The sequence below is a fragment of the Hirundo rustica genome, chromosome 20 (genome assembly GCF_015227805.2).
Source record: "Hirundo rustica isolate bHirRus1 chromosome 20, bHirRus1.pri.v3, whole genome shotgun sequence".
Lineage (NCBI taxonomy): Eukaryota > Metazoa > Chordata > Aves > Passeriformes > Hirundinidae > Hirundo > Hirundo rustica.
This window is the reverse complement of record NC_053469.1, coordinates 6,078,371-6,099,535: the sequence shown is the minus strand read 5'-3', so window position 1 is coordinate 6,099,535 and position 21,165 is coordinate 6,078,371. Positions and strand designations below refer to the sequence as shown.

The window sequence follows — 21,165 nt, the reverse complement described above, 5'->3', positions numbered from 1 at the left end:
TGCTTTGCATTGTCAGTGCATCAAATTATGAACATGTCCTGTGCCTTCCTAAGGATTTTTCCAGCCCTGATTTTATGTGTACATACCTCAACAGGTAAGCACAGGTGTCTCCTCACCCTGCCTGGCAAGAGCAGCCCCCAGCCTAGTGCTGAGTTCACACTTCCCTCAATAAAGAGCTCACAGACACTCAGAGTCAGTTCTTGTGTGGCTCTCCCCACTCTGTTTGGGTGACAGCCGGCAGGACAATGACCTCTAGACCTGCCAAAACTGCTTGTTTTCCTGCCTGTGACATCCAGCCCCCATCCCACTGAGCTCAGTCTTTCTTCTCCAACAGGATATTTACTGCAGGAGCATTCCTGCTTTGGATTGTTTTTCCTTGCCCAACTGCTTTACAAAGTATTAATAGTGAGCATACATGAGTTCTGCTGAAGGCCCCAACAACAACATATTTTGCATTTCTCCCTCCAAGGATCTGTTTCCATGTTTTATTTTCAAAGACATACACTGGAGTAAACTATACATTTTACCTACTCCCACTTTCTGCTTCTCCTGCAACTTCTGCTTGAGGGATTCAGGGCAGCCAAGGATTGTGTGTTTCCCTATGCCAGAGTGAATGTTCTCTTCAAATAGCTGGAACCACCAAAAGAAAATGGAATACCCAATCGGGAAGCTTTGTAACCACGGAGTTATGTACCCTGGAACTGCTCTAAACTTTAAAATCACATCTAGGAGGTTGCCAGTAACATCCAAGCTCAGCAGATGTTTATCAGGGTTCATCTTTTAACTTGGTACTGGGAAAAATCTCCTGTTCCTCTGTGTTCCTTGGTGGAAAAGCCCATGGAGTTCACTCCTGAGGGACCCCTGGGGAGTGCAGTCCCTCTGTGCTGCACAGCAGGGATTAACTGGGCTGTCTGGGACATCCGTGGTCATGTTGGAACAGAAACTGCAGGTGTTCCTTCATGGCAGGCTCTGAATGGATGGTGGCAAATATCTCAAGGTAGAACTGCAGCACAGGGTTGAACAGGAAACACCTTCTGGATGGATGCAGGCTGTGAATGCGCGGGCTCTCGGAGAGGTGAGTCCTCTGAGGGGGTCAGGTGCTTTTGCCAGTGCCTTTAATGTTTGCAGTGACAGAGAAGGAATCCTGGAACTGCCTCCTCCCACCTGCCAGCCAGGGATCCATCCCCATCCCTGCAACTGCAGTGTCTGGCTCTTGGGCTGTCTTAAGATTCCCTCACATAAACCTTCTTCAGCGCCTTACATCCATGGTGGCCTGAAGTCCTCAGCCCACAAGCAAAGCTGGACTCGACTTCCAAGAAAGGAGGTTTCCCGGGACATCAGGGACCTGCCTTTGGCTGTAGCTGGATCCAGAGAGAGGGTGTCAAACCCTCCAGAGAAACCCTGTGGAACATCCTCAGAATGACTTAGTGTGTATAGAGACCTTCAGCTTTACGGCCTGGGTTTACATTTCCCCTCCAGGTGTTCAGTCCAGCAGATCCTGTGCCTGTCATTCCCTCTGGACATGCCTCCACAGAGGAAGCCAGACCTCAAAGTGCATCCCAGCCCTGCAGACCAGGAATGCAGCAGTGGCTGTGTCCTGACAGGCTGCAGCTCCTGCAAAAAGTCACCTCAGGATGTGCAGAGCGTTGAGGTAGAAAGGAGGCAGTGCCTGGGGAAAAGGGAGCATTAAGGAATTGGACTTGCCCTAAGGACACCAGTATTGGAGAGGGGTAAAACTCTGCCTAAAGCTCTGCCAGCAAGGACTGAGCCTCTGGATCTGCTGCTGTGCTGCTGCTCTCAGCTCTGGGCTGTGCTGTGGTGGAGATCTGGTGTTGTTTGAGCACTGCAGTGATATAGCCCATACAGAATTTGTGAGGCAGAGAGATAATGCTTTCTAAAATCCCCAGCAGCAAGGAGAAACCTGGGCTTTTCTGTGAAATTCTGCAGATTTCAGTGGATATGGTGTAGGGAAGTGAGTATTGTAAGAGCCAGCAGGTCTCCAGCCTGGAAGGTTTCTGGTTTGAATCTCTCTCGTTCGCATCTTCCTTCTCTTCATACTCTCAGAAGATGTTCCAGGCACATAGTATCCCATGTTTGCTTACTTGCTCCTGTGATTCCAACTCTTGCTTTACTCAGGATGGGGAAATGATCCCCCAATTGTAATTTCAGACATTACCCTCTGTCTATCCTAGCTTACAGAAGGGATGTAATTCAATTCAGAGTGGAAACATGAATGCAGCCCCTGCCAGATGTTTGTGGATTCCATGAGCTCTCTTGGTGGATGCTTCGTTAAAGTAATTCTGCTTTTGAAGGAAATGTAAATAGCAAATACGGTTTTGATTGTAAAGGACAATGGAGACTTTTTGGGGGTCTGCATTTATGTTGTGATAGCTTTTATATTGTCAAGACATGTATATTTAAAAAAGAAAAGCTTTTTAAAAACTGTAACCTTCTTTTTAGTCGTGACAGAGCTATTGTTCCTTCACAAGTCTTTGTTTATTCCGCCGAACTGATACTGAACAATCTTCCTCAAATGTTATTTCCTTTATCCTCTTCCCTAAGGAGAAGAAACTTGGACATGTGAGCCCAGGCTCATTTCCCTTCATGTGTACTCAGTGTAGCACTTGGATATGTGCTTAACATCCAGCCAGTGACAGCTATGGACATGCTTAAACCTAATTATTTAACCAAATCGAGATTTAAATTTGGAGGCAGTTGGTCCAGCCAGCATCTCACCCTATGTCACTTAAATCCTAGAGCACATTTCTGCTAATCAGCTCCTCACAGCAGGAAAATGTGTGGTCTCCTAAGGATAATGTCACCAAAAACCTGGGAATCTCTATGAAAGGCTGAGTATCGACCAGAGCCATGATTTTGTAACTCACATTATAAAGCTGCACCTGAAATCCTCTGTAAAGTGCTTTACCTTGCCCTATTCTCCTGCCCCAGGTGCCTGTCAATATTTCAGAATTTTATCCTCTCTCTGCTGGGTTCTGGCTCGGGCGATACAGAGGAGCTTTTCAAATCCCAAAGCACATTTCTCTTTTCCACTGTGCCCTTCATTTATCCAGCTCCTGCATCAGCTGCTGCCCAGGTGAAGGCTGCAAATCCAAGATAAGGGGAGCACACCTGCACTCCAGGCCCTTTCTGCTCCATGCCAGAGGGAAGGAATTGCTGCCTCTGCCACATGGGCCCAATGATTTCCAGCATCACCAGCTGTAAATGCCAGGGATTTGTAAAGTGGTGTTATCTAAGCAAACCTGAAAATATTTGCCTTTCCAAGCCCAGCTGAGTTGTTGTTCATGGAGAAGTGGAGGGTATTGTTTTGCTTCCAAGGATCTTTCTAGTTGACTGAGAAAGCCTTAGAAGTGTTTGAGGAAGAGCTCATTCCAGATCTGTGGCCAGGGATGTCTCCCTTTGGCTTCACTCAAGGCATCTGCTTGACTTTTTGTTTGGCCAGACTGTGATAGCAAAATATCAATATTTGGATAACTGGGTAAGGAGGGAGCTTTGGGTTTCTGGAAGGGAGCTGCTGGCTGCTCCTTCACGCTGCTGTTCAGGGGCTGCTCACTGTCTGAGCTCTGAGGAGGTGTTTAACAGGAGGAAATGCAGCTCTGCTCTGCAGAAACACCTTGTTGGGCACAAAGTTCTGCAGGAGCATTGTCTACCTTAGCAGCAGGGTGTATCCCTATTGCCTCACCTGGAGCTGAGTTCCCCTGCCCTGGGGAGCTGCTCACATCCACCACTGCCGTAACCCCGTGGTTGGTCTGGGGTTTCTGATGGTGCTGCTTGGTGTTGCTCAGCACAGGGAAATGCTGTCCTGGCCTCCACTGCCCAAAGGGCCCTGAGGGTCCAAGGGAGCCCAGGGGCTGTGCTCAGCCCTGCTTGCAAGGCCAAGCTGCCAGGTCTGCAGGGGGAAGGCACCTTGAGGCTCTTGGCTTTGGGATGCTCCTTGGAGAGCTGCCAGGACCTCACTCACTCATCTCTAACCAGTGCTGTCGGTAGAAGAGAGTTTTAAATTTTTAACTAATTGACTAAACGTAGCTTTTCCTGTCAGGGTGGATTAGGGGAAGCCTTTATCCCAGGTTTTAGCCCAGGAGGCTGGAGAAGATGAAGCTGCCACACGCATTTGAGAATAGAGAGTCACTTTCTTCTTTTTCAGGTCAGATGCCAACGAGATGTGTTGTGATGGGATTAGGCAGGTGACTGCTGTGAAGTGAGATTGCCCTGGCAGATCCTGCCATGCTGGTGGCAGGGCTCTGCTGGAAGAGATGAGGATACTGTAAACACTTCCCTGGCCAGCCAGCCCTGATGAGAGCCACAGCCATCACTGAGGGCTTCCAACAGCCGCCACCTGGCTCAGAGCACCCCCTGCACTGGTAAAGGGGCTGGACAGGGCAGGACAGGCTACAGAAGATGGGTCTGGAGGGACCAGACTCATTCCACTTTCCTTCCCAACTCTAACCCAGATCATTACTGTAATTTCCATGTCCCACTTGTTTCTGATCCCTGTTCCTTCTTCCAGGCCTGAGCTAAGGAATCCTTGTCCTCTGCACATCCTTCTTCTGCTTCACTAGCAGGTCACCACATCATTTAGATAGTAAAGATGTAATTGCACAAAATATCCGAGTGGCTGCTCAAGGAAAAGGGGCACAGCTTGTTTTCTGGGGAGGATGAGCATTTGGTTGTTGAGGGTGCTTTCCCAGAGTGCCAACATCACACCCATACTGACATCTCCCTTCCCAGTGCAGAGCTGGGTATTTGCTGGGTGTCCCAGCCACCCCAGGCTGCCTCCTGGATGCCTCCAGGCCCTGCTCTTCCACCACCCCAAGTAACAGGGCTGTCTGACTCGAGTTGTCAGTAGCCCCGCTTTTAAACGACCTTCTGGTCTTTGTCATTGTGCTTTGACGCTTATAGGGACATGGATTAATAAAACTTATGGTCTTTACTGCTCTCTGATCTAGGGGCCAGCATGAGCCACTGCACTTGGGGTGTTGGGCTGATGAGAGGTGCTGTGACATTTATGCAGCACAGACCCAGCTGTGAAACACCCCTTTGCTTGTGGGGGTCCCATCTGGGGCACAGCCCTCTGTCTGTCTGTCTGTCTGTCCTGGAGGCCAGGCTGACCATTCTTCAGAGCTGTGCCATACTGGCAGTGCAATACAGGCTCTTGGTTATTCAGTCTCTGCTCTTCTGAGCAGCACAGGGCTTTGCCAAGCTCAGTAGGAGTTTTTGCATTATTTTATATTGACAATGTTTGTCTGCTGTAATAATTTGGCTGGGGTTCCTATACATTTCTGCTGTACACTGCCTTTCTTTGTAAGTCTCTCTCTTTGCCTGTCATCCTGGAGTTGCTTTTCTAACACACTGGCTCCCCAGCCCCGTTATTACTTTTGGCACTGGGTTTGCATCCCGATTAAGCACATTGGCTCCTGTTTTCCCTTTCTGCATTGGCCAGCTCTCAGAATTCCTCTTACCACTACGTTCTAGCACCACTCTGTGTTTTTATTTATTTATATTGCAGTAGTGCCTAAGAGTCCTAACTGAGCTCATGAACTGATTAGGAACATGACGTCTGTTAATAGAGTCTCTTCATACGCCCTTTTTTAACTCTTATTTTCTTTCACTGCAGCTCTTTACTCTCTGTCACTGTGAGGCACTGGTCTCTGGGGGTCAAATGGTGCAGAGGGTTGTGTGTTCAACTTTCTTGAAAAATGGATGGTTTTTAAAGACCCTTTCAACCCAAACCATTTGTTCTGCGATTCTCTGATCATATCCTTACCCTCATCCCAGGAACCCTCTAAAAGCACCTCCTGAGGTGCCTGTGCCCGCTCACACACCCAGGAGCAGATGCCAGGCATGGCACCAGACCCTCCCCACCTCCATGTGCACGAGCACCTGCCTGGTCCTTAACAGCAGCCAGATCATTAAACACCACATAGCTGCAGCTGAGAGCTTGCAGTTCAGCTGCCAGCATATCTACCTTTCTCTTTGGGAGGAGTTTGGGGCCCAAGATGATATGAAGGTACTGTACAGTGGGGGTTGTGCACCTCTATACCATCACTGTGCCATGCAACAGTGTGGTGTGGCAAGGGTTAAGGGCAAAGGTGTTGGGAAAAGTTTCTAGGAAGGAAAAGGTTTGCTGTCAATAAGGCTGGAACTGCAAGTTTGTCTATACATTGCAAAATTATTGTCATGTAGCTATTATCTGAAAATAAGGCTGTTCCTGGCCTGCTTTTCTCCTCTGGCTTGGGTCAGTGGTTGGTAGTTGGTTTAACAGGAATAAAAAGTGCTGTGTGCTGGTAACAGTGAGAAATGCAGCAACATAACACAGAAGGAATCCTTTAGTCCTGGGCTCTGAGCTGCTGTGTTCAACCCAAGCAGGTATGAGCTGGCTTAGCCAGGATTGATCTCATGGACTGTCCTGGTGGCCAAGGCTAAAGTGACAGCTGGATTTTCCAGTGAGCCATATCCTCTGTGTTCTTATTTTTGCCTCTCCTTTGCCTCTCTCTAGGGTGCCAGAGGGCCTGATGGACCCGTAGGCGAGCCAGGGTCGCGAGGTGTCAAGGTGAGTGCCAAGCTGTGCTGTGAAATGTCCTGGGCAGGATCAAGGTCCCATCCTCCTCCAGGAGCAGGGATGTTCAGTTGCTCCATGAGGATCAACCAGCAGGGATGAGTCTATCTTGCAACCAGAGTAAAATCTATCCAGCATTGGTGTCAGGGCCCTTGCCCACACTCCCAGCTGGTTGGGGTGTCCCTTGGGGCACGATCCCGGGAGTTTGGCCTCTCAAAAGCTGCAGGGAACTGGAAGGGAAATTTGAGGCACAACAAATGCGAGAGCAGATGGGCTGGGGCAGAAGAGCTTCACCACTAGCCTGTGCTCCTGCTGATGTGTTTTTGTCTTTTTGTTTTGCAGGGCCGACCAGGGGATCCAGGCAGGGTGGGCCCAGATGGGCTGCAGGTATGTCCTCTGTGAGAGCCAGAGCTGCCACCCCTGGGGACACCCACACGTCCTCAGAGCCCTCCAGGCCAAAGCACACAGGTGTGTCAGCACATCCCCATGTGGTAATTGCTGTAACTCTGTGTTCACAGGGCAAGATGGGGGAGACCGGGGAGACGGGAGCACGCGGATTCCCAGTAAGTGTCCATCCCTTCTACCTCCTTCCATAATCTCTAGTCCTCAAGTTTTGAGTCCTGGTCCAGGAGGAAGAATCTGGACCTCACACTTACAGGGCTAACTCTTCTCTCCTGTCACTGGAGTGTTTTTGAGGTGCTCATCTCTGCCAAGAGATGTGAAGGATTGCTGCTGGGTTGGAGCTGACCCTGGTGTTTTTAATTTCTCTAGGGTATCCAAGGACCTTCTGGACCTCCAGGAGCAAAAGGGGCTCCAGGCGACCCGGCAAGTGTCTTATCAATCCCTCTCCATCTGTCTTCCCTTGCACACAGCCACTTCATTTCTTTCTCTGTCTCTTCCCCACCGCTTATCCCATTCCCAGCTTCTCTGTCCTTGCCAACTCCAGCGTGGTCAGAGATGTGAAAGACTTGGCTAGAGTCCTAGGAGCCATAAGGAAAGACAAGGTCAGACCCCTGGAAAGCAAAAGGGAGCCATGGGTCTATCAGGGAGAGTGTAGGATACAGCCTGGAGTGGATTTTGGAAGGGAAGGTAGAAAAGAAGGGCAAGGTTGGGTCTAGGACAGGGTCAGATGTGACAGGAGGAGTTGGAGTGTAGGTGGAGTGGAAGGGGGAGCAGGAGGGAGGCTGATGGTGTCAGAACTGAGCCCACAGCTTTGGGGGAGTCACTGGGGAAAGGCAGACCTCAGGGAGGGCCAGCAGTGCTGGACTGTGATGGGAGAGGGTAAACCAGACACTTTCAGATTACCTACTGCTGTTGTTTTAAATGGGAACCAAGAAGATGAAGGGTCTTCTGAGCTCTTTGCCTGTTAAGGTGCCTCAGCACACCCACTGCTGGCCTCTCCATCCCACTAGCCAAATCTTGCACAGTGAGAACTCCTCTGAGATGTGGGAGGGAAGTGGTGTTTTATCTTACAGACCAGGAAAGTCATGGCCCTTCAGAGATGAAAGCAGTTGTATGAAAAGAGCCTTGTGTCTCTATTTTGCAGGGTCCCCAAGGACCACAGGGGCCACCCGGGCCTTTGGGAGAAATGGGGCCTAAGGTAGGTCTGACCTTTGTTCCTGTTTGTTTTCCCCTTCTATCAGGAGGAGCAGGACTGAGGGAGGAGTAAACGTGCAGGGGAACATCCCTCCACACCTTGCAGTGTGGAACAAGCAGGAAGGATTTCCCTGAAGTCTGAAAGCCAGCTTCCAAAACAAACAGTGAAAATCAGAAATTTGAGCACCCTTTCCATCACAGGCCACAGCCACCCAGCTGGTGGAAGCGCAGACCCAAATTCTCAACAGAAGATACATTTCAAAGGTGACCACGGCAGGGACCAACTTTTTGCACCAGGGTGCAGAGTCAGGGACCCAGTACGAGTTAAATTCAGACTGAGTGCTGCTCTTTCCCTCGCCCCGGTGCTGTTGCTGACACGACACAGGTTTGCCAGCCCGCCCAGATGGCCATGGCAGCTCCTGCTGCAGCCAGTGCAGGAAGCTCAGAGACGCCTTTGCTGCTGACGGTGCTGCCGGGCTGTGGTTGCCGTGAAGCAGTGACACAAACACACCAAAACCGAGCAGCAGCTGCCAAACTGTGCCCCCATGGAGTGCAGGGCATGCCTCCATGGTTTCCCCCAACTCCTCTGCAATTTTGGCTTTATTTCACTCCTCTTAAGATAATGCAGTCTTGGCTCTTTCTGTCACGTGTGCCAGTGCCCCTTGCACAGCTCCTTTCTGTAGGTCCTGAGCTGTAACACAGACATGAAGGTGGCTTTGAATGCAGTCTATGCAAAGTGTGTGAGTCATGAAAGTTTCCGTTCTCATGGCTGCTGGATTGGATGGAGCGAGCTCTCAGCATGGTAAACCACACTGGGGAGCTGGAAAGCTGCTCCTGAGCCACTCTGGATGCTGCCAACCAAGAAAGTACAGACCTTCATTCAATCTGTAACTCCTCCAGGAGCCTTTCTCTGCACTGGCACCTCTGGAGAAACCAAAGCAGGATTTTTGCTTTCGTTGGAGCTTGAATTTTCTCATTGCGTGACATGACCGTTTGTTCACAAACCCAACACACACCCTGCTCCCTCCTCTGCTTGAATCCACTTCAGCAAGCCAGGAACTGGCTTTATTCCCTGGGTAGCTCCCTTGACTATGTGCTCTTTTTTCCTTTATTCCCAACTGTAAAGAGAAGGGAGATTGTTGTCTGGAATGCAAATATCATAAGTAAATAAACCACTCAAATCCTTTAAAGAGAAGCTTTACTGTCCCATCTTTGGGCTTGTTTCACAGACTCTTCATTCCTCATGCTTCCCAGAGGTAGGAGCAAATGTACAAAGATTAAAGCTCCCAATAGGATCTTGGTACTAAAGATAGTGGATGGCTGTGACCCCACTTTCAGGGGCTGCACATGGAGCTGGACCGAGTGAGAACAGTTTGCAAGGTCATTCTCACATCTTCCATCTTCCTGTCTTAATTCCTATCTTTGTCCAGGTCAAGCATTCATTTTTGGCTCTTTGAGGGATGCCAAACCCCTCTACCAGAGGGGTGCCTGTCTCTGCTCACATGAGAGCAAGAAACTTTGAGCCAGTCCAGCCTGGGCTGTGGATTTCTGGTGTGAGCCCAGGTGGTGGCCTTTGGATATTTGCTGGTCCTGTACAGCCAGAGACAGCTGGCTGATGGGTGTCAAGGCTAATCTGGCCCAAATTCGAGCTGGAGGGCTCAGTGTCAGCTTGCTGCCCTCAGCTCCCTTTAGCTGGCAGCACCACCGTGCCCTGCTCTCTGGGGGTGGGGGGCAAAGGCTCAGCTGGAAGATGTGCCCTGTGGGGCAGCTTGACCCTCATCAGAAGGAGCCTGATGGTGCAGAGGAGGTGCTCACACCAGTGGGAGGGGAGAAGTGGGGCTGCAAGAGCACGGCCAAACCTTTCTGTCACCCACTGTACCAGCCCAGCCTGCTGGACCCTTGCAAAGAGCTTCCAAGCCTCATCCTGGACCTTTCCCCTCCTCTCCCAGCTGGTTCCAGTGCTGCTCCCTGGTGGGGTTACTAACCTTAGAAAGCAGAGGGATTGGAAGGAGGCAGAGAGAGGTGCTTGGCAGAGGAGGCTGGGGAGAGGGGAGGTGTGAGAGCTGATCAGAGCCCTCCCAGAATCCAGGCACGAGGGGCCTCTTTGATGCTGTGGACCCTGAGCCAGCTCCAGGGAGGTAATTGCATTGCAACCAGGGCTTGGCTGTCCCAGGAGAGCTCTGCTAAAGGAGTTATGTCTTTGATCTTGCTTTCTGCTTCGTTACAATGGGTTTTTTCATTATCTTGTTGTATTTTTTTTTTTTTCCCAGGGACCGCCAGGCTCAATGGGACAACCTGGTCTTGCAGGTGAACCTGGCATGAAGGTAAGAAAAACCCTGAGTGCAGTTTTTCTGTCAGACTGGGGAGATAAATGGCAGCTTGTGTTCCTGAAGGACTGAGTGACGCAGGTTTACCTTCCAGCAGCCAAAGCAGAGAGTGTATTCAATAAAAGATAGAATTAAAAAAAGACCTAAAACTGGGTTAATTTTAGCCATTTTTACTAATTCCTGAGCCCCACCCCGAGGGAGAGGCTGTCAGTGGTGGGGAGAAGCCCCATCCCAGGGATCTTGTGCCTCAAGAGCTGTGAAGGGCCTTGGAAATTAAGCTCAACTCTTTGCAGATCTCAATGGAGAGAGGAATCCTTGAGACTCAGATATCCAGGCAGCTTCTGATTTGAAACCAGAAGAGTCTTAGGACTTAAAAATACCCTCAGACGAGGTCCTGCCACAGTTTCCAAGCCTCAGCTCTCTGGGGACTGAACTCCTCTGATGGTTAAGGGGGAAGGGTGCCCTGCTCCAGACCATGAATGCACCTTCTTGTCCACATAAAAGCCATCTCTTTGTTTGAGTAAAATCCCAGCGCTGAGCAGCTCAGAGGGGGCTTTATTTAATCCTAACCCCCTTGGTCTGAAGATTTGATCCTGTGAGCAGAGCTTTTGAACAAACTCTATGTGGGAATTAAATGCAATTTCCTCTGTGCTGCTCTTCACTCCCACCCCCCCCACCCCATCCTCTGCCATGTTTTCCTTGGCAAATCTTCTGACACTTCACTGGAGCTACCGTGTCTTTGGCGTCCTGATACTGCACGAGTTTTTCAGCTCCAGTGCTCCTGGCTGGCCCTCCTTGGAGCAGGACGTGATGATCTGCAGACACCCCTTTACCTGCTGCCCTTGCTGGGAAGCTGTGGAGTGAGAGTCCCATCCTGCTCCTTCTCCAGGCTGGAAGGAGCCAGAGCAAGACTGGTCCATACAGCGATGGCTTGCAGAGCAGTTTGCTGTGGGATGGGGTTTATGGATATCTCAAACCTTTTTCCCTCGAATCTTCTGCATTTCCTGAGCTCTCTTGCATGCAAAGCAGATCGCTTGGATGGGCACTCGTGGGAGAGAGCTGCCCTATGGCCGTCCTGCCCTCAGTGCCACATTGGCAAGATCCATTTGTTTGCCAGCTCCACTGCCTTCTGTTCGCTCATTTAACTGATACCAAAGATTCAGGTTCTTCTGGAGCTGGGGCTAAAAGAGCTGTTGGGTTTTTTTCTCCCTCACTCTGGTCGTGTCTGCCACCACACCACATTGCACCCACACTGTCCTGTCAAGCAGCATGGCAGCAGAGCCTGTGAGATGCGTCCTTCTTTGCTGCCCCTGTGCTGGGCCTTTGAACCCCCTTTGAAAACTCAGATGAAGGTGTTTGTGTGGGAGAAGGAAAGAAATAGTCAAAATTAGGAGTGGGGTGGGAAGTACTTCATGCTCCCTCACTGTCAGTAAACAGCTTGTCTCTCTGTATGTGCTTCCCTCTTTTTAGGGTGATCCTGGCCAGTTAGGAATCCCTGGAGAGCAAGGTCTCATTGGCCAAAGGGTGAGTATGGCCACCTCCTGTGCCTCTTCAGCTCCCCAGAGGTTCTGTCCTTGCTCTCCCACAGCCTGGACAGGCTGACCCTGTTCTCTGCACCCCGAAACCCTCGCGGACCCTGTTCCTTGTGTGGGTGGAGGAAGCACCTTCCCCACAGAGCCCATCAGCCCGAGCTCACCAGTGTGTCTGAGCCTCCCAGATGCCGCTGTGACACCGAGTGTGAAAGGGGCAGTGTGGGAACAGACCCCTCCTGTTTGCCAGGGTCCGCGTCCTGCAGGGCCGGGCACGCCGCAGCAGAAGGCAGCTTTAAGCAGGGGAACACTGGAGACACTGTGCAGGCGTGGGAGGGGGGCATGAATGCATGGATTGAGGCTGGCAGGGGCTGTGTCCCTTCCCAGGACTGAGGTCAGGAGGATGGAGCAGGATGAGGAAGCCTCAGGTTAAATGAATTCAGACTGAGCTCCTTCTCACACAGGGAAGGAGAGCTTCCCACAGGCCAGCAGCAGGTCCGTGGAGGAGAAACTGTGGCTCAGAATAGAGCGAGAGGCTGAATTCCTGCTCTTGCTCCAGGAGGAGCTTGTTCAGCATTAGGGTACGAGATAGGACACGTGTCAGAGTGCAGGGCTGAGCTCCCATGGCTGCAGCCTTGCTGCTGCTGTGAGCCAGCTGCAGAAAGCTCAGGGAAAAGCGCTTTTAGGCACAGCTTTATGGTGTTTGCTTCTGTCCACAGGGAGAACCCGGGCTGGAAGGGGACAGCGGGCAGCTCGGGCCAGATGGGATCAAGGTAAACCTCGCTCCCATGGAGCTCCAGCTCTCACACACATCTCTGTGCACTCAGGTCCCTGTGATTCCCAGAGCTGGGATGAGGCCAAGGGGATTATTGGCTCCTCTGTGGAATAAGCCTCTGCCCTGCAATCTCTGAGGACTTTCTTTCTGCAAGCGCACATAACAAACCCCTCCTGTTTTACTCCTCTACCCACGTTTTTTGGCATCTGATCAGATCTCCATAAAGGTCAAGTACTTCAAAATCTGGTTTCCAACAATTTGTCCATTTTATTTGAGTCTTTACAGATCAAATTTCCAGCTAATCAGGAATTCCTGGGCCTGGCAAGGGAAATCAAGAATTGTCCATCACTCTCCCCTGCACCACTGACCAGAACAATGTTGGAGAGTAAAGGAACCAGATCCCCTGCCCTTGGCAGAGCCCCAGGATCTCGCTCAGGGTTTGCTCTGTATCTCACTGCTGTGAGTTTGCTACCTTGCCTTTGGAACAGGGCTCTGATTCCTGTCCCTGCACAGCCAGCCTTTCCAAACAGGCCAACAATTTTGTTCCACGGAAAGAGCGAGCAGCCCATCCCACAACAATGCAGTTTATTTGCCTCTTTCTAGTTAAACTATCTGCCATGTGTCTCTACTTCTGCTTATCTCTGAATGTTGGACCAGAAATCTCTTCCTTAAGGACAATCAAGGCTTCTGTATTCTCTTGCACTGCTGGCTGTGCCCGGGAGCTCTTGAACCAAACCAGCTCTTTCCACCCCATATGTGTCTCTGGACACTTAACCAGATGTGTCTGTGCTCTTTAACCAGATGAGATCTTGTTGAGCTCTCCCAACACAGGTGCAAGAGGAAAATGGTTCAATTTGAGGCTGCTTGGCTGCACATGCTGCTCTCGGTATAAAGCTGGCCTTTGTCATTGTCTCCATGTAATTTTGAGTGGTAGTACTGAATAATACAAAATATTTACAATATTTTATTTATCTTGATGAAAGACAAGCAGCTATAAATTTCCTTCTTGCACTTCTGTGATTGTATTTCCGGTCTGCGTTCCAGTTGGTTGATCTTGCCAAATGCTGAAATGTTATTATCTGCCAGATTTTTTCATAAATTTCAACCACTGGTTTCGCTAGGGGAGCTTTAAGTGAGTATTGGGAAAAATTTCTTCACTGAAAGAGTGGCCAGGCATTTGACCAGGAAGTGGTGGAGTCACTGTCCCTAGAAGTGGCACCTGGGGACATGGTTTTGTGGTGGTCTTCTCAGTGCTGGGTTGGAGTTTGGATTCATTTGTCTTAAACGTCTTTTCCAACCCAAATGATTCTTTGATTCTCTGATTCTGTAACTGTCAGAGCAGTGATTTGACAACATACCCACTGCTCAGGCCACAGATCCTTTACAGGGCACAGTGACACAGTTTCACAGAGTGTTTATTGGAGCCCTGGACTGATTTCTGTTTGGCAGCAGGAGCCAAGCAGCCGCTCCAGACAAACACATCCTATTAAAAGTCTTTCAGCATCCCAAGCTCAGGGCTTCTGGATGAGGCAAGGGAGACTTTCCAATCTTGTCTGCCTGCCTCATTCACGTGGGAGGTTCAGGCCTTATTGCAGGAGACGTAAAGGGGTTCAGGTTACTCTGTGTAATGGGGGAGTTCCTTCTCCTTCAGCCAAGAGATATAGAAAAAAGAAACCTAGGTTCGCCCTTTTTTTTAAATGTCAAGTGTATTATGACTCATTCATCCTTTTTCTTGCAGGCTCTCTTCCTCTCGGACTCCTGAAATATTAATTATGTGGTGGGTTTTTCCCTCACATGGGCTTTGTACATTGTTGTGTGGGTATGAAAACCTCCCACCCTCCTCTCTTCCACAGGGAGACAAAGGAGACCAAGGCCCAGAAGGAGAGAGAGGAGAAAAAGGCAATGAAGGACTGAAGGGAAAAGAAGGACCTCCTGGATATCCCGGCATCCCAGGTGTCCGAGTGAGTCTGTGAAAGCAGCCCTTGGTGGCCCGTGGGTTCCCTGTAGTGATGGGTTTGTGACCCAGGGCACTGCTTAGGCCAGGAGGTCACCTGAGATGTAACTTGTTGTAAACATTATGGTAAAGCGTGTTTGTTTTCATGAAAAACGATGTCCAGGGGATGGCTTGGTCTTTCAACCGGGATTCACACTTGAGGATGTGAATCTGATCTGCCACGGGTTTCGAGAAATGGTGCCTCCCTCCCACACGTCTGTGAGATGTGTTAGAGGGGGAGGCCCAGAGGACTGAGAGGAGCTGATTTTTCCCTGGTTGCCACAGCTGGCTTGGGGCTGGAGCTTGGAATTGGCCGTCTGGTGTCTTCTCTGATGGTTACTTGCTTCCTTCTGGACTTCCCTTCTAATATTTCCCCATTAAATGCAGAAAACAACTAAAAGAAATCAGAAGGATATGACTCCTGAATCCTCAGTGGATATCCTGGGCATGTCTGGTTCCCTTGGAGTCGGATCTTGGTGCTGTAGAAAGAAAAAGTTTGATTCTGGCTCTGAGATGGGAGGAAGCGATACGATGTCAGGTGGAAGAAGGCTCTGCCCAGTGGGTTGCTCTGCAAGTCAGAGCTTTCTGCTTGAAATGTGGAGTTTGCCAGGTTGATGACGTGGTTTATTCATTGTGATTGTTTTGGATCAGCGTTATCAGCAGTGAGGGCTTGCCAGGCTCATTCAGCAGAGGGGGGTAGCCCAGCTCAGTGGGATGCACTGCTCCCCTGTGGCACGTGTCTTACCCCTCCTGCAGCTGGGGAACACACCAGCTCCAGCCCCACATATCTGTGGAAAAGCAACAAGAAGCCCAAGTTTAAAGGCAGCTCTGAAATCCCACCCAGGCTGGGTGGGAAGCAGCAGGGCCAGCAGGTACCACCGAGCCCTGGGTGGATGCTCCATGGTGAAACGTTGATTTTCCTTTTGGTGGTGTTGTGGCTGGCTAAAAGGAGGGCAGGGAGAAGGGTGTGAGGGGATGGAAGCAGCAAAAGAGATGGATTTATGTTATTTTTGGGCTGAGGTTGGGACTTGAGCACTGACTCCACTAGAAAGTGGAAACATTGGCTTAATACCGTAGTGCAGCGCCATAAATGTGCAGAAAAAGCCTGTAGTCCTGCCCCAAATAAGGCCACCCTTGGCCACAGGCCCCTGTACCCAACAGGGAGCCCTTTCAGGATTGGGATCATACCACAGGCAAGGGTGGTCCCCAACAGCCCAGCTCCTTGCCAGCTGCAGGCTGGCACAGCTGGACAGTCGCCCTCCATGTGCTGTACTTCTGGCAGGTTCGTGTGTTTATATTGTGTATGCTTTAGGAACCAATAAAAATACTAAAATCGTGCAAAAGCCATATTAAGTTATAAAATATAAAATACAGATTCTCTCAGATTCTGTCACTGCTGTGTGCCAGCATGTCCCTGGGAACATGATGCTGTTTTCTGTATTTTGTTGGTTTTTTTTTTTTTTTTAAAAAATGAATCGATAGAGCCAAGATTCCTGCTCATAATCACTCCCTTTCAGATTTTTTTTTTTTTTAACTGCAGAGTGCTATATTTCCATCTACTATTTTAATATACTTTTTTGTGTTTCCTTATGGCTAAATTCAGGCAGACTTTCAGACATGCATAAGCTCCAGATAGTGCTGCCTCCCCTGCCAGACACTGTTACCTAATACACAGGCTGGTGTTGCCGTGCTCACTGAGGTCATTTAAATATGGAAGTCCTCTGACAGAAGCATTTTCCTCTTCCCATTACTGAGAATTTCATTCTACATTCCCACGGAGAGTACAAATATCAGCGGGACCTCCCTTAGATTTCTGTCGAGATAAGGTTTACAGCTCAGAGGTGCAAGCTGCCAGAGGTAACTGCAAGCCCCTCCTTTCCAGCTGAGGGTTTAGGAGCTGGAATATCCAGCCAAGCCATCCCCTGGAGGACATGCTGCAAAAGCCACCACAAACTGCACGGTGCACAGAAGTTTTTAAGGTTGCTGGACTAAGATAACAAAAAATCTTGTCATGGGGAAATCCTGAAGGTTTTCACCCAAGGGCAGATGTCAGGGTGACAAACTCCTGTCCAAGATTTGTGTGATGGCAGGGAAATTGGTTGGGGAGGGTGTTGGAGGCACATGGATTGCAGGGAGAGGGAGCTGCAGATACTGAGGGACTCCACACCTCCCTGTTGTCAATGGTTTTAATATTTCTGATGTGACAGTGTTTTGCTGTCCAATAATCAGTTCAGATGCTTTTAAGAACTTCATCTTTGGCTATTACATCTCCATTTGGCTTCTCCTGGTGTGACACCCCCAAGTCCTTGCATCTGTGCTTCACCACACCCCTGCCTGGATCCACTGATGTTTTCCTGGGCTTTTCCTCAGCAGTATTTCTTGGGATATCATGCTCAACTGCAAAAGGGGACAGGGAAGATGTTGATGCTTCTGTGCCCTTAGTTAGGGAGATGCACACACAAGGATCTGTGCAGTTACCTGTGCCAGCACACTGAGCTCTATTTGGGGGTGTGAAGCTCATCTTCTGCTTCTGGAAGTTAGTTTGAGGAAGCTGATGCCCATTTGCAATTGTGGACACAGACAAGGCTCTCCTACACCTTGGCTTGTCCCTGTGTTGCCCCAGAGGAGGGGCCCACAGGGACATGCCCTCCATGGACAGAAACAACCTCTAGAAAAACCTTTTTCATCACAACGTTCTGCAGCCACACCACGTCTTGAAGGTTTGTCCTTAATGCCAAGGAAATGTTTAGTCTTAATCTTTATTTTGCTTATGTCTACAGGAATGTGACACTTCACTATCAAGTGTCCTTGTGACAGTTGTAGAAAATGAGGTGCCAGATTGCTCTGAAGTGATCTGACTTCACTGCTGGTACATTTTCAGCCCGTTTTGTGTATCCTGGCCTGGAGCAGAGGCTGGTGCTGGCAGAGCAGGTATAGGAGCTGGGGGATTTGGCACAACCAGCTCACACCTAATGTGGCAACAGGCCAGCATGAAGGATGGCAGGAGATTAGAGGATCTGCAGTCCTGGAGCTCCCTGGAGATGGCAGATGAAAGGATGTACCCCAGAGCAACTTTGAAAGCTGGAGGAAGCACAGAGGGTCTGTGCTGCGCCTTGGGGTCCTGCAGAAGAGAGACACTCACCTGGTGATCGATGGGGTCAGCAGAGGCACATCTGACTTTCCTGAGCAAGGCTTCATTTCCCAGAGACTCATCCTGATGCTGATAGCACATGACTGCCTGAGCACAACCAAACTTCCCTCAGTGCTCAGGAAATATTTTTTCAGAGATCTTTAACTTGGCTCAGCCATTCCCAGCATTAACATATCTGAAAACCGGTTTCCACTGTGGTTTTGAATCTCAAACAAAAAGCAGCAGGGAGGCCCCAGTCAAGTCTCTGGAGTAGTTTGTACGTGTTTCAACACCAGTGGATTTCAGCAAACAAACCTGGCAGCTGAGATGGTCCATGAGCTTCACAGCTGTGGCTGGCAGGGCTCGAGGCAGCTGGAGCTGAGATAAATGAGTATCCTCTATCTTTTGGTCACTTTGTCCAAGTTCACACTGCTCCCTTCAGCCCCAGTTCCTGCCCGGTGGAGGAATGGGCCAGTTGTCCCCCTGGCCATAAGAGAGGAATCTGAGCACCAGTGCAAGATCCAGTTGGAATTTCCAGAGATGTGTACCTTTCCTGAGCTGCTCGCCCACATATTATCTCCTCCCAGTGGTTTCTGTCTTCTAACACAAACTTGTTGTCTTCATTTGACCTTGGCCCTCTTCTGAACGTGGCCATTTGCCCTCTGGTTTGAACAACAAAAGGCTGAAAATCCCTTCCCCTTGCAGAGCACCAGGGACTGTTTGGGCATCTGCATTCAGAGAGAGTGGCTGGAAATCCAGACTTTTTGTCTGGGCAAGGCAGAGCAAGGATATTCTCCTCAGTGTGTGGGGACACTGAGAAGTACAACAGCCTGGTGAATTCTGACAAGGCATCCATCAGCAGTGCAAATGTCGTGGTGTGGTTTGCCAGAATAGAAAGATAATTTATCTGTAAGGCTGTGAGGGAATAGTGCCACAAAGCCTGAAACACACAGACAACATCCCTGGAGAGTAACCTGCATTCACAAAGGTTCTGAATGCCCCTCGGAGCTGCTCATTGCATCAGAGGATGGTAAAAGCTAGAGGATGAAGTCACTGGTGTGCCACCAACAACCTGGGCACAGGCAAGTGAGCCCTGAGAGCAACCTCTTCCCCCCAAAAAGTGCTTCCCTCTGCTGCTTCTCCTCTGCAGTGATAGAAAATGTGGCATTTCAGCCCTTCCCTGGAGGGATGACAGATCCAGCAGTGGCTGAGGAAGGCCCAGGCCAGTTGGCAGAGGGAGGTGATGGGTTTCCAGCTGCACTCTGCGGCTCTGCACTGTGGTTTTTGTAACATGCTGGTTGCCATACACGGCAGACATCTGATAGCAAGGGGTTTACAGTTCCAGGAAAGCAATTGGAGAGCCTGGAAGTACTGAAATACAACATGCTCTGAAAGTAGAAATTCCCTCATTGTTCAGCAAAACTGGGAGTTGAGTTCTTTCCACTTCAATTTTAACCTGAAATCCTATCTGCAGTGTCATTCGAGCCATGTCAGGACTCAGAAAGCTTTGAGCCAGACACTCCAATGATCTAAATTGCCATAAACAATTACATCAGAGAAGATCTTGCTGCATTTGCCGGCCCTGCTGTGGCATGCAGATGTGCACCATCAGCCCAGAAGAGCTTGAAGGGCTGTAAATCCTTTTGCTCTGGTGCAATGAGATCCAAAGTCCTTTCATTTGCATTTCAGGAGGGTAGAATGACAGATCTGGGCTGGATTGGAGAGCTGAGAAGGTTTTTTGAGGGAACTCACAGGATCAAGCCATTCTCCAGCCCAGTACAGAGAATGGAGTGAACTCGTGGCTCTTGGCTCTAGTGCTGTGGTCGCTCCCCAGAGCAGCATCAACCCCACACACACAGCTCTGGACGATGTCCTGAGGATCCTTCCCATCACATTTTTGCCCCTCTCTCATCAACAGGCTACAATCCTGAAGTGGAAGGAGGACTTGCTGGCCAGGATGGAGCTGCTGCAGCAATGCCATGCTGAGATGGGTCTGCTCTCTGGGCTCTGCAGTGCCAGGGCAGAGCAGGAGCTTCTTTTCATCCGACACATTGCTCTTGTACAAAGTTGTCCAAACATCACTTAGAGCAGAATTTGTCCCAGAGTGGTTTTTGCTCTTTGTTCTTTTCTGTTTCCTGCCACTGAAAACATGATTCAAAGGTTTTCTGCAACAAAGCGCCTCGCTCTGCTGTCGCTGAATCCAGCCATTCACTGCATGCACATGAGCTCAGCCACAGCTGGCAGCACCACATCCATGGCATTCAGCTCCCTGAAAACACTGAGGTTGCTGAAGGACAATCCTGGAGTCACCACTGGTTTTAATCTCTGCTCTCCATGCTGAAGTTTATGGGATTTTTTTTTTTTTTTTTTTTTTTTTTTTTTTTTTTTTTTTTTTTTTTTTTTTTTTTTTTTTTTGATAATGTACAGAGCTGTTGTTTCCTGGAAAAGCTGGGGTTTGTGCCCTGGACCATGGGCTGTCTGCGGACTGATTACTTGAAAGAAATGTCTTAAACTCCCCCAGCTAGAGGGTGTGGGGTGACCCTCTGACTGAGCAGAGGGAGGAATGGAGAACACCAGGCTCAGTGTGCAGGGGAGGGCAGTGTCAGTGGTACCAGCAAGATCCACCCTTAATCTTAGGAGGTGAGTAGTGTTACTCCAAATCCTGCTCTTGAATACTGCGTTAGGAGTAGATGCACAGGATAGTGAAGTGGCTTGCCCAGGGTCATGCAGGAAGTCAGTCAGTGACAGAGGGTCCCAGGAGACCACAACAGGCCATAGCCCTGCCCTGTCCTTTCCAGTAGCTGCTCTCAGCGGGGCCAGTTCCTCTACTGGAGCTCAGTTTCCAGACCTGAGGGTGTTTGCACTTGGCCCTGGTGTGTCCTTGAGTTACAGCTCTGGAGTTTCATTGCTCATGCAGACCAACAACCAGAAAAGCCATAAGCAGGTATTTGTCCTGCATCAAAAACCGAAGGTGGGTAAAGTTGCACGGAAATGCAGTTGAATATGCTGAAAACCTCTGCTTGGCAGAGTATGAGACCAAGAGTCAGATCTGTGGAGCTGCAGGCCTGGGTGTCTCAGCTTCCCCTTCTAGAGCCAAAGTGACCATCCCTGGGCAGGTCTGCCCATAGCTGCAATCAGCTTCTCTTCTTGCTTTGATAATCAGTGCTGGTGGCCGCAGGGTCAGCGCTTGCTGGGCATCCCACTTAATGGAGAGACACACGCTGGATTTTGTTCTTTGGTG

General features: G+C 49.8%; 1 protein-coding gene across 4 annotated transcripts in view; it reads left to right on the top strand.

Annotated features, from left to right (window-relative positions):
• Nucleotides 1-21,165, top strand: part of COL27A1 (collagen type XXVII alpha 1 chain) — a 184,924-nt gene that overhangs the window by 136,696 nt on the left and 27,063 nt on the right. For all 4 annotated transcript variants that reach the window (XM_040083099.1, XM_040083097.2, XM_058423083.1 and 1 more), the window contains 9 exons: nucleotides 6,515-6,568; nucleotides 6,917-6,961; nucleotides 7,093-7,137; nucleotides 7,346-7,399; nucleotides 8,121-8,174; nucleotides 10,441-10,494; nucleotides 11,968-12,021; nucleotides 12,746-12,799; nucleotides 14,655-14,762. In XM_040083099.1, coding sequence (XP_039939033.1) covers nucleotides 6,515-6,568; nucleotides 6,917-6,961; nucleotides 7,093-7,137; nucleotides 7,346-7,399; nucleotides 8,121-8,174; nucleotides 10,441-10,494; nucleotides 11,968-12,021; nucleotides 12,746-12,799; nucleotides 14,655-14,762 — 522 coding nt within the window. The remainder of the gene's footprint in view (nucleotides 1-6,514; nucleotides 6,569-6,916; nucleotides 6,962-7,092; nucleotides 7,138-7,345; nucleotides 7,400-8,120; nucleotides 8,175-10,440; nucleotides 10,495-11,967; nucleotides 12,022-12,745; nucleotides 12,800-14,654; nucleotides 14,763-21,165) is intronic.